General features: G+C 40.2%; 1 protein-coding gene across 11 annotated transcripts in view; it reads left to right on the plus strand.

Annotated features, from left to right (window-relative positions):
* Positions 1-850: 850 nt before the first annotated feature.
* The window catches only part of LOC136425020 (WD repeat-containing protein 7-like), a 28,616-nt gene continuing 16,603 nt past the window's right edge, over positions 851-12,863 (plus strand). For 7 of the 11 annotated variants that reach the window (XM_066413722.1, XM_066413730.1, XM_066413728.1 and 4 more), the window contains exons 1-17: positions 851-985; positions 1,571-1,735; positions 2,174-2,280; positions 2,825-2,903; positions 3,069-3,243; positions 3,826-3,896; positions 4,387-4,437; positions 5,523-5,642; positions 5,921-6,066; positions 6,398-6,509; positions 6,939-7,113; positions 7,925-8,007; positions 8,512-8,674; positions 9,239-9,459; positions 10,316-10,348; positions 11,433-11,628; positions 12,098-12,243. In XM_066413722.1, the coding sequence (XP_066269819.1) occupies positions 1,577-1,735; positions 2,174-2,280; positions 2,825-2,903; positions 3,069-3,243; positions 3,826-3,896; positions 4,387-4,437; positions 5,523-5,642; positions 5,921-6,066; positions 6,398-6,509; positions 6,939-7,113; positions 7,925-8,007; positions 8,512-8,674; positions 9,239-9,459; positions 10,316-10,348; positions 11,433-11,628; positions 12,098-12,243 (2,037 nt within the window). In that variant the 5' untranslated portion in view covers positions 851-985; positions 1,571-1,576. The remainder of the gene's footprint in view (positions 986-1,570; positions 1,736-2,173; positions 2,281-2,824; positions 2,904-3,068; positions 3,244-3,825; positions 3,897-4,386; positions 4,438-5,522; positions 5,643-5,920; positions 6,067-6,397; positions 6,510-6,938; positions 7,114-7,924; positions 8,008-8,511; positions 8,675-9,238; positions 9,460-10,315; positions 10,349-11,432; positions 11,629-12,097; positions 12,244-12,863) is intronic. The other 4 variants (XM_066413732.1, XM_066413733.1, XM_066413725.1 and 1 more) reach the window with 3 other exon arrangements.

Consider the following 12,863-nt stretch of genomic DNA (forward strand, 5'->3'; position numbering starts at 1 on the left):
CGTGCTGTATTGATTGAATCCGAAAATAGTCTAATCATGCCATGGCCATTCTGATGCGATTATATGAAAATATTGAAACTGCATTAAGACATACCCGCACCCACTGGGACAATGATTATGCAATACAGAATTTCTCCCCTTCTATTGTGAAATAAGTCAGGACGAAAATAAATGAATTTACATTATACGTCATTTGAAATTCCATTCCTATCTTTGCTGAACATTTCAAACACTGTCTTTCAACTTTGCTGGTAAGTTCCTATATAATAGAAGTGCTACCTATCTACCTATCTATCTTATCATGCATGATCATCTATCATCCAAAGCAGCTGCAGTTCCACAGAAGTGAGCTAGGTTTTCCTTAATTTTGATATTTCTCAGGTCAGAAACTATCTATAAATTGATGTAATGAATGAAAAGTTGCTTGGCAGCCAGTAAAGCATTCAAAGGAGCAAATCTGAGCTAAAGCTGCAATGTAGATATATATCATGAGGATGATTTAATTAAGTCACCAATCTATCAAGTAACACAATATGTCATATTTTGTAACATCATCGTTCTCACGAACAACGTTTTTTTTTTAATTGTCTGAATTCACCGCTCAGTGACAGGTGTATTGAATGACACTGGTTTTATTGCATTGGTGTCGGGTTTAACATTATCATGAAATATATCATTCCGCCTTTGACAACATGTCAATACTGTCCCGTACGTAAATTGTGTTGATTCAAAGAAAGCTTAAACATGATAAGCTTTAAAAACAATGTACAAAGAATACATAATGAATGTGACCAAGCAGAAACAATATCCATTTATCAAAAAGGACTAATTTGCGTCGCGCAACCGCTGAACCAGCCCTGTGGCGTGAAGCGATTTCAATCAAAGATGGCGGCCAAAATTATTTTTTCTTCGGCGGAGGCGGAGTTTTTAGCGATTTAGCGGTGTTTTTATGTTCTTTGAAAATAACTGCAGGTTGAAACAGAGGTATATGCTCGTTTTTATAACCGTACTGTTTGTGTTGAAGGAATCAATACAATAGAGCGCCGTTTTACCTAGTTTTCGTCCGCGATGTTTTTATTACGTAGGTGGGGAGGGGGGCGGCGGCCGCACATCATGACATCAGGGGTGACATGTCATGACGTTTTTATGGGAGGTTGATTTTCACAACATTATTTTTTTATGTAGTATTTATGATTTGTATATCATAGGCATGCTTGTTGGAACGTGTACTATCCTCCATCATGCTATGAATAGGGAAATTCATCATATAACGCTTGCATGAGCAATTTGCATTCTGGTTATACGTAAGTCATGATCACGGTGGTAAGGTGGTCTTGTTGTAAGGATTGTTTCAAACATTATTTATCTAGAATCTTAAGGTCCTGGTTTCAGATCCCTCTTCTAGTTCTAGGTTCAGAAAAAATGTTGTGCCCTCGGGAAAGGCATGTTACACCTAAAATATAAATTTCCTTGAGCTCAACTGCTCCATTCCCTCGCAATACTCCCCTTGCAAGTTATGCAAATCTTTCATAGAAAAAACCAACAAACCATTGAGATTATTTTATACCCATAGACCATGGCATCCAACAACCTGGCAGTGCCCATCGTGCTGTGGGGCCATGTTCCCCCCACCCACTGTATCTCCGCCATCCTCCTCACCAGCGATCAGCGCACAGTCGTCACGGGGTGTCACGACGGACAGATCTGTCTCTGGGACCTCAACGAGAACATGGAGGTACGCCAATCGTAGATACACTTATGTGATTTGTCAGGGCTGTGCACACAGAAATGCCATTGTATGATTTGTAGGAAATTGACATCCAAAAGCTTTTCAATGCCATTCAGCCGTATTGGTTATACTTTTAGGTGGTGTTTGATTTATTCATTTATTTTCAATGATGAAAGAATTTCTTCCTTGGAAAAAGGAAAAGATGTTGCTTGTACATGTTGTATCCTTTCTATTTTGTGTGAAATATGATAAGAGGAGATGACATGGTAATTGTATCACTCAGTTCCCTAAATTAGTTTTGTGCACGACATGTTCATATTTGATTCAAACATCCATTTGATGATTCCCTCCCTAGGCCTCTTTTTACAAAACGACTGAAAGGATTGAAAAATGAAACACTAGTACTGTCTAGCATTAACATTAATTTTTTATTATGAATTTCAGTTGGTGCCCAGAAATATGTTGTTTGGCCACACAGCGAAGATCACATGTTTGGCCAAGTCTACGGATACATGGGAGAAGTGCAATGTGGTCAGTGCTGCTGAAAATGGGTCAGTATGTTTGTCTTTTCTCATAAGATAATTGAAATAGATGTACATGTACTGTAGCCTTCCACTGCAATGGTTAAGTACAGTGATACGTAGAGAGTGCTTGCGTTGCATGCAGTACATGTAGGTCGTGGGTTCGATCCCCACCCGAGACATACTGAAGGATTTTTAAAAAATGGTACATATGACTTAATCTGCTTAGCTCTCAGCACCTATATGAGAAAGAGCATGGTGGATATAGCCTAACACACCACCACTGCCAGTGGACTAGCCATCTGCTGTAGCGATTGCACAGTTGTGTGGCCCAAGGGCCATAGAAATGGAGATGGCCATTGCCCTATACCGACACCTGTTAGCCTATCCCGATTGGTCAGGAGCACATATAAGCCATTGAACTCGCACCTGTTATGCTTTTCTGATTGGTCCAGGACCAGTAGCCAAGTAGCCAATCACGCAACAGAATTTCCTGACTAGGAGACTAGTGTTTTGCTTGACTTGTGAAGACTACATGACTGTTCAAATTTCACATTTTTTGGGTGTATTGCAGAGAACTGTGTTTGTGGGATGTTAGCGATGGAAGATGCATTGAGCACACCAAGCTGTCAGGCACACATACTGCAATATATGTAAGTACAATGTATCTTCATTACAGACTAACAATAAAATGTATGTTTTTTTGTATGTTGAGGCCAGTAGGAAATGTATATAACTCACTTATGAAATTAAGCATTATAATTGAATTTATACATCCACAAGTCATGTATAATAATGCTTGCACTATTTTTTTCCAGCCCTACCAAGTTGGTAACGGCAGTTCGCGGGAATACCGGCTGATCTGCCACGGTTACTACGCCGAGATTCTCATCATGGATGCCAACAGCCTGGAGGTGCTGTTCTCGCTCTCCTCCAAACTCTCACCTGATTGGATCAGCTGCCTCTGCATCCTCCGACCAATCAAAAGACACGGTAAGAACCGACGCGACATTCATAAATTCAATGTGGTTAGAACAAGCATTAAATCTACACTGGACACATTTTAAAACTTTTAGGGAAACTGTATGTATGACGAAGTTTGATCTTTACTTCAACACAAAGCAAATATTGCTCACCTCAAATTTGAGCTTTCATGCTCAAAAGACACATTAGAAAAGATGTGATATTTATGCAAATGTCATTGACTGACAGACAGTTGAAGTCAGTGTGGTAACTCACTTTCCTATCAAAGGCCATTGACTTGTTGAATACTAATAGTTTTGCTCCATATCATTATCAATAATTGTCAGTAAATAACATGCATGTAGCCTGGGTGCCATCCTCCGTAGTAACTCCTTGCTCAATCTCTTTTTGCTTGCTATCCACAAATTTGCGAGCGAAAAGATTGAGCCAGTACTACTGAGGATGGTACCCAGGCTAGCAAGAAAAGTGCTCAGTGTGTGAAATGAAAAAAAGAGGGGAGATTCCCCCAAAAGTTAGCATTTCATTTAGGCTAATTCAAAGAGGACATTTAAAGTTTATTCTTTAGATTAATGTGTGTTTTCTGTTTGACAGAGGATGTAATAGTAGCCCTTTCCACAAGTGGAACTCTGAAAGTGTGGACACTGACAGGCCAGGAGACCAAGGTGCGTAAAAACATACCACAGGAGTAGGGATGATGCTTACAAATGTAGCTGCCAAATGCATGACATGATTGTGGACCAACCATTAAATATCATATTGGGGAGTTGTTTAAAGCTCTGAAAAGAAGCCTTCTATTTAGTAAAAATGTTTTCGTACATTTTATATCAAAATGCCCAGTGCAATGAAAACAAAATCATCACTGTTGGTAGCCCTCAGTCATTTTGAAACAGTCCCCAACATGATTATTTATGGTTTGTCCCCAGAATGTTAAAGTCAGTTTTTGCACCTGCACTAGCAATTTATGTAAATGCATGTTGATACACATATCAAAGATACTTTTTTGCTCATAAATTGCATGGTCTTAAGGTGCACTTCTCAGCATGCCTGCACTGAGACAACAAAAATAAAGCGTCCGGTAAACCGTTACGCTATTTATTACGTGAAAGTAATCTGGTCTATTGCTCTCGTACCTTTTTCCGAACATCCCAATAGCCTTGGAGACGAAAGCTACAGATCGGAGGAGCTCACGAGAAACGGGTGAAGGTCGGAATATTATACGCTAAAATCCGTGCTCTTCTTTTTCACGTCTTCTGCTAGCATCCATTCATGGTGGAGGGCACAGTCAACATTGACTTCTTCTCTTTTCATACTAACAGCCTTCCGGCACTTCTTTTAACATTCTGATCAATGTACATAAAACCGCCAGGTTACATATATCTGCCAGCCAGAAAAGATGATCTATCAAATACATTGTTTTCCTCTTCGAAACAGGTGGCATTGTTTTGCAAGTGTAGTTCAAAGTTGCCAGAATTAGTAATTGATTTGGAACTCTTGTTTTTCAAGGTGCCAAGTAAACATGCATGTAACCCGGCAGATAGATGTTAATGGAAGTTAAACTCTGCTGCAGAGGTATCCCTGTGCATGGCTTTACAGAATCTATACAGGAGAAAAGTACATTATGTACTAACCTCTGATAACTTTTTAACCTCACAGCAGTCAATGGCAAGTTTCTCTCTGTTTCACCTGCTACAATACTAATGATGTCATTGGGTCAAAGGTTATGGTGTACTTGTATAAGCTGGTTCACAGTTTGAACTGTGCATGCACAGTGTGATGTTTAAGTATGTCAAAGTTGAACGCCCCTGAGACATATACAAAACATGTATCAAGCATGGTTTAGACAAGGACTTTTTACAAGTTAGGGGCCTTCACCTTTGACCCCCAGCATGTGCAGTTTAAACTGTGAACTGTCCTATTTGCTTGTTCAAGTTTAACATTTACCTTTGCATGCTGATTCCACAGTACTTTTTAACCCTTGGGAATTTTTCAGATTGATGATGTGTAGTATATTATAAAATGATCAATTCACTGATGTTTGTCTGATATGTTCTCAGAAATAGTTACAAAATAGTTCAAAGTGAGAAGACCCCTTATGATATGGTATTCTCTCTGTTCATGTGTTTATCCCGATTTACAACTATTATTATTTTAAAACTCTCTCCCTACCAATACATGTTACAGCCAATACTTCTATGTCAAAGGGATTAAGGTTGAAGCATACAAACTTTTCTATATCTTGTCAAGTTAGAATCAAATGATGACGTGTGATTTTTGCTGGTTACTTGAAGGAGTCCGAACCAATCTTTGAGACAGAATCCAAGCCCCTTCGCTGTCTGAATGCCAAGACGCTAGCATGCTGTCAGTTCACCCAGAGAACAGTGCTCATCGTGTGCAGCAACTATTGGCAGGTAAGGAAGTAGCTAAAGCCCCTGTCACCCATTCAGGACCTCCATCACTACTGGATTAGGAGAAGCCTGGACTATAAAAGGTCGCCGTCCTTCGGATGGACGTTAAGCCATGGTCCACTGTTCATTGTACTTGTTGAAGTCTCAGAGCTAAGGGCAATTCCGAGGTACAATGAACCTGTAATAGTGCAAAACATAGTGAGCTAAACTAGTTAGAGAGCACCTTCACTTTTGAGACAATCTGTCTTCTGTGTCAAACTAACACAACTGTTTTATTTTAGGTTTACGATGCAGGTGACTTCTCGCTGCTGTGCTCCGTCCCGAACAAGAAAGGTGAAGCTTGGACGGGAGGAGAGTTTGTGGCGGGAGACCGTGTTATCGTGTGGAGTAAGGCAGGGCGCGGGAGCCTCTACCAGCTGCCTTCATGGTAACAGCCATGTTTATTTTTACTTTTCACAATGCTATCATCTTACATACCAGGATTTATCTGAATTGACTTGCATAGCAAATATAAGTACATAATGACATTTTGCAACCCCTGCATGGTTTACATGTGCATACTTAGGAAAATATATTAAAGTATGTCTAGGCGTTAGAAATTCCTTCAATGATTGTAAAAGCCCATTGTCATCCCATACTACATGTATACTGCTCTTACATTAGGTAGATCAGCCTTATGGAACTGTAGTTATGTACCAGTAGATGCCATACTTTGTACCTTGTACAATTGTTGTACAATGGGCTTATTTTTTTCTCAGCTGTATTCCCGACAGTGCTGACTTCAGGTCTGGTGTGGGGCAAGCAGCAGCGAAAACACCAGCTCCGTTCCAGTACCTTGTCATGGAGATACACCCCTCTAAAATCAAAAAGGTAAAATTGAGTGTGTAAAGTTGAGTCAGGTAATATCAAAGTATACGATGTCATGTTTTTTGGCCAAGTTTCAGGTGTGGATCCTTCCATATGAATGTGATTGAACTGAAATTATTCCAAATTTCTATGTATGCATTCCCTAGGAAATTGTTCTTTGCTAGCCTCCTTTGATCTTTGCTACCTTCATAGCTGTGTGTCCATATGTGTGTGGACAGGGTTTTCTGGCAGTTGCTGTATTTGGATTGTTATAATATTTAGTATGTAGATAGGTATTGTTATCCTATAGATGCACGTTGTTTGTGAGCCCCCTACCTTGGTACTGCAGCAAAACTTCTAATGTTAATATCTTCGAATTCTGTTTCATACATAATCTCGTTGCTAATGTTTTGTGGTTAAGTCCATTTTTAAAGAGAATGTTGACTCTTCCAGCCCCTCACATGCACCCCAGCCATGAGCTTTTCCTTCGGCCGGCGCGGGTCGTACCACAAGCTGCTGCTGCGGGGGGACTCCCACGGCAGGGTCACCTTGTGGAAGATTCCAGACATCACAGAAAAGGAGCTGTCCTGTCTGAAACAGGTCCAGGATAGTGTGGACAGACCCCCAGGTGGGAAATAAAGCTCATTTTTATAAAAATGAATAGACAACCTCTGAACCATAAAATTTCATAAATACTAAGTGTGTGATTGTATGTTTATCGATGTTTCTTACTTGCACCAGTTGCACATGAAAAATTATGAGGGTTATGAATAATTTTTGTTCTTAACTGTATATTACAGTAATACTGTGATTTTCCATACTGTAGTGTTATAAGACAACTGTAAAACTTCGTAGTGAGAAAAAAGAACACATTGTCAACATCTTTGGGCCCGTATGCCAATGCTGTTTTTGTCCTGTTTCAAAGGAATTCCATGGTTCGAATCCTGTGACTCAAATATCAGTTCCACAGGTATTTGGACTATTCCACATTGGCAGTAGAGAAAATTGCCGAATGAATAGAACATCATAAAGTGCACAACAAAAATGATGAATGCCAATAAGTTTGCCATTATTAAGCATTAGAGTTGTATAATTACAATGATTCAAATATGCTGGAATGGTACAAATGTTTAATGTATGAATTTTGACATCATTGCAGAAATGAAGCAGGTAAATTGATAAATGTATATAATGGTATTCCATTATCATTGAACTCTTAAGTTTCTGAATAAAAAATTATGCATTCTCTAGTGTTGTAGCCTATGAAGACTACCTGCCATATTTCAGCTTGCGATCTGTACCGTACTGTACATAGCGTCTGTCTACTCTGTCACAACCAGTGGAAGATTAGCTCTTCAGTGAGCTAAACTAGATCAAGATCACTTTCCTTTCCTTTTCCTTTGTTCCATAGCCTGACATGTACGTTTCTTTGTTTCCAGACATGCCCCCTCATGTGTCTATGAGTCTTCAGGATGTTTGGGACTCCATGGAACTCAAACCAGCCGGGATCATCGATCAACTGGTCAGTATACATTTTCTGGAGGGCACCATCCAGTGATTGCCCTCTTCTGTTTGCTTTTGGCAGGATTGTAGAGGTTAAAGATACCTGGCCCCATGCATACTGTGTACACATGTATGTGATAGACTTTTTAATTGATAGACTTTCTAATATTGTCAAGAGTTTGGTACATTCAGGAATGTTGATAAAATAGAAAATTTATTTAGCATGGGAAATTGGGATAAAATTTATGCCAATATTGTAGCAAACAATGCAGCCACTGTCTCATTCATTGGTCAAACCACTAATTGCCATGCTATCATTGGTTGAACTGCTAATTGTGATGGACTGTCAGGATAGACTGTTTTTTTTTCAAAATATAAACAGAAATTAGCAAATACAGACAAGTTAAATCAAACTTATATCAGTGCCGCCATCAATCAAGAAAAAGCACTAAAGACAGATAAAATGATACATTTTGTACATAAACTGACAAGTAAATAATCCGTTTGTTGTTGTTCACTCCAGAGCACAAAACAGGACAACACTCCGCTGGCTATCACGGCTAGCCTGTACCTCCCTGCTCAAGGCCGCCTGGTTTGTGGGAGGGAGGACGGGAGTATCACCATAGTCCCAGCCACTCAGACAGCCAAGGTACAGCTACTCCAGTGTGAACACACCAAACAGAGAGGTAACTTTTTTAATTTTTTTCATGCATAACTGGTAAATTGCCTTTTGGTGTAACACACTATTTTTGTATGGTGTAATTTTGACCCATTACTGCAAGGTTTGATCCACTCGCACACCAGAATGAACCACTACTGTTTCTGGCAAGTGTGGTGGGATCTTTGATTATATAAGGTGTGTCTCTCCTCAAGCAAAGGACCTCTAGCTTTATGTCCAATCCAAGAGAAGGTCCCTAAACGAAGCTAGGTACTCATTTCCAGTTGAGTGAGGAAACAGGTGTAAAGAGCTTTCCCAAGGGCACAACATTTGAGGCCTGCTAGGGATTTGAACCCAGAAAGTCAACAATCCTTGAGCACAAGACAACCTGGCCACTTGTACCTGACACTACCTACATGATTCACTTGTAGTTTGAACATTGACAAGTACACAAATGCATCTATCTTTGGTTCAGAAAGATCTGTTTTCAAAAAGTAGAGGTTGCAATAAAACAATTCATATAGCTTGAGAAATAAAAGCTTTTACTGGTTTGGACATGTGTTGACAGAATGTGTATTTTCCCTTTACCCAGGTTGGCCCCCACACCGCATCCTAAGAGGCCACAAGGGCAAAGTGACATGCCTCGTGTACCCTCACCAAGAGTCTCTGCGTTACGACCCACAGTACCTGGTGTCAGGAGGCGTGGATTTCGCCGTGTTGGTGTGGGACCTGTTCAGCGGACAGCTTCTGCACACGTTCTCTGTGCACGGCGGGGAAATCACGCAACTCGTCTGTCCGCCCGACAACTGTAACGTAAGTCACGACTGTCGATTGTGTTGAGAGCACCTGCTTGTTAAAGACCCCTATTGTAGAATCAAAATGATCACAAAGTCAATGTTTCTTCATTTCTTAAGATCTTACCCTCTCACATTGCTTACAAATGTGAGGTCATTGTAGACATGTGAGATTTGATTTCAAATTCGGCTTTGTTTTGGTCTGGTGCACTGGACTATAGTTTAACTCATAATGTACTAGTTATCTTTTGGCTGTAGATGAACATTTTGAATGTGTTGTAAAGACTGACAAAAATTTGTTTTGAAAAGTTTTATTCAGAGGTATTGGGCAAAATTTTGTTCTGTAGTTTTGGAGAATATTTCAAGGTTGGGCACCAAAATTCTAAACCATAGGTGTCTTTAAACAATCAAGCTAATAAAAGGACTATAGTCATATATATTAATCATCAAATATTGATATTACATTTTCAAACCTTTCAAGAGGCTTGTCAGAAATATCATGACCTGCCTTTTCCGTTTTATCTAAATTCCTACATTTTCTCCTTCTCCTGTATCTTAACCCTTTAACAATACAGATCAGGTACCAAAAGGCTGCCTTAGCTGGAAGAAGGTTAAGCTATCATTGAAGTTCCTACAATTGTCTTTTCAGGAAATTTCCTAACTACCCCTTGCAGATCTTCATAATGAACTAGCCCTAATTTGAATCACAACCATTTTTCATATCAATTGCATGGTAACAGATTTGTCGCCAATCTTAATTTTGTAGTGTTATGAAGTTATAAAAGAAAAATTGTTTATCACCCATTCTGTAGTGCTTGTTTTCCATAGTTTTATGCATGTGTAGTGACAATTTCATTTTTTTGTACCATCCACAGTTAGAAGACCAGTACCCCACTGGAACCCCTGTGGTATGACTGTTATTTTTCATGTTTTGTTGTTCTTAATTTTCCCCTTTTTTCCTCTTCAAACCTCTTAACCTCAGTACATCTTTAGAGAGCGGTTTCACAATGCATTATTACTTCTCATACTTCTTTTAGTTATACATAATACTACTATAATTGCATAGCACTTTTGTTGATTAAGTTCTTTTGATGTCTTAACAATGTGCTTTGCAGTGTATTGTTGCAGCTGTGTATTTGCATAAATGAGTGCATAGCTTGGCTGACTAACATTATGCAAAAGCATCCTAACCTACCAGTTATTGTTGAATAACAGAATAACCATATCTGTATTGAATTTCAAGGCATTAGATTTCAAAGGATTTCAGAGGACAAAAATTGCTGCGGTGCTTTGCATATTAGATATTCTGGTGGCTATGTGTCCAATCATTGTCGGTACTTTCCAAGCAAAGTTGCAAATCTTTTTTTTTTTTTTCTGTTTGCGAAAGCTGAATAGAAATTTATCATTGCTAAGATTTTATCATACATGTACATTGTATTCTACAAAACCTTTTCTTTTACATTGTATGATAATGCAATCTATAATAAGTAATTTGGATTGGATGTACCTTCTATAAAAGCATCATCTGGAACATCCACTTGGGTATTTGCAGAAAGTTTCCGAATTGAAGGTGAAATTTCTGACAACAGGGCACGGAATTCATTTTTGGGAATAGGTTCGCTGGTGCAAGTACCTGAAAATTTAGGCGCACAGATTGAATTTTGGATGTACAGCATACATGTAGGTGCACAACAAAAAATACACCAACCAAAGTACAAAGAAGGTTATATTGGTTTTTCTGATACTGATGTAGATATAGCCTACACAAATATCTACAACAATCAGGTGCACAACACCAATTTTGGATGCACAAAGGTGCACACAGACCCAGTATTTCGAGCCCTGCAACCTGCAGGTAACAGGAACATTTCAAGCCCTACTGTGTATAATCCCAAGGCTAATCATATGCGAAAAAACCCTTAAAGTTTTCTAAATCCCCATTTGCAGTAATCCCTCGGTTCACCACATGACAAAGTTCTCTCCCTCCCCCAGGCCCGCGTGCTGCAGTCGGTGTGTTCGGTGGCCACGGACCACTCGGTGGCGCTCCTGAGTCTCCGTGAGCGAAAAGCGCTGCTGCTGGCCGGGCGTCACCTGTTCCCGGTACAGGTCATCAAGTGGCGCCCTGCCGACGACTTCCTGGTGGTCGGATGTCTGGACAACACCGTCTACGTCTGGCAGATGGAGACAGGTCCGTGGCAGCATCACCCATTTTTGATGTCACACTATTAGTAGTAGCTGTTGTAATATCTATTATTTGATTATACATTATCTGTATCTGTATCTATATAGCCGGTATAACCGCCATTCAGTGTAACACATGTACACCAGCTTCCCAGGCACGCGGCGCGGCAGCAGCTGGTTATATTACCCGAACAGCCAGTCGCATATCTAACTGCATGCATTGTTTAAAGCTATCTAATGAGGATGCTTCCACTGTACTTGGTTGTAACGAGTTCCACTCTACGATCATTCTAGGAAAAGACGAATTTTTAATGTACATTAATGTACTGCTGTGAGGTCCCCGGCACGGGTGGATAGCAGTCCACTTGTCTTCACAAATTGCAAAATAAATGTTCTACATTTTCTTATGTCTCTTTTTTTTTTAAATATTTGAAAACTTCTTGCTTCATGATAATGGAAAGTATACTGTCTCATAGGTCACCTAGACCGTGTGGAAAGCGGCAGTGTTGCACAGGACATCCTAAACGCCTGCGACGAGACTATCCTACCCAGTGAGAGCACCACCACGCTGGCACAGGCGCTCAAGCGCAGGAGCCTCGCTGCCTTCAAGAACGTGGCTCAGGTCTGATGGAGGAGAAAAGGATGAATGATAAATATTGTTTTTGCAGAACATGTTGTTGTGAATGCTTTTTAGCACCAGGGACAGCAGTGTCAGTGTGAATGTACTTCAATACCAGGGACAGTAGTGTTGCTGTGAATGTCATTCAGCACTGGGGACAGAAATATCAATTTGGTTTTCCTTCAGTACAGAGGACAGGTGTCAGTATGAATGTTCTTCAGTACCAGGGAGAGCAGTGTCAGTGTGAATGTCATTTAGCACCAGGGACAGCATTCAGTACCAGGGGCAGCAGTGTCAGTGTGAATGGTCATTCAGTACCAGGGACAGCAATGTCAGTGTGAATGTTCTTCGGTACCAGGGACAGCAGTGTCAGTGTGAATGTCATTCAGCACCAGGGACAGCAGTGTCAGTGTGAATGTACTTCAGTACCAGGGACAGCTATGTTAGTGTAAATGTACTACAGTACCAGGGACAGTAGTGTCAGTTTGAATGTTCTTCAGTACCAAGGGCAACAGTGTCAGTATAAATGTAGTCCAGTACCAAGGACATCAGTGTCGTGTGAATGTCCTTCAGTACAAGGGACAGCTATGTTAGTGTGAATGTACTGTAGTACCAGGGACAGT

Source organism: Branchiostoma lanceolatum, chromosome 19 (genome assembly GCF_035083965.1).
Source record: "Branchiostoma lanceolatum isolate klBraLanc5 chromosome 19, klBraLanc5.hap2, whole genome shotgun sequence".
Classification (NCBI taxonomy): Eukaryota; Metazoa; Chordata; class Leptocardii; order Amphioxiformes; family Branchiostomatidae; genus Branchiostoma; species Branchiostoma lanceolatum.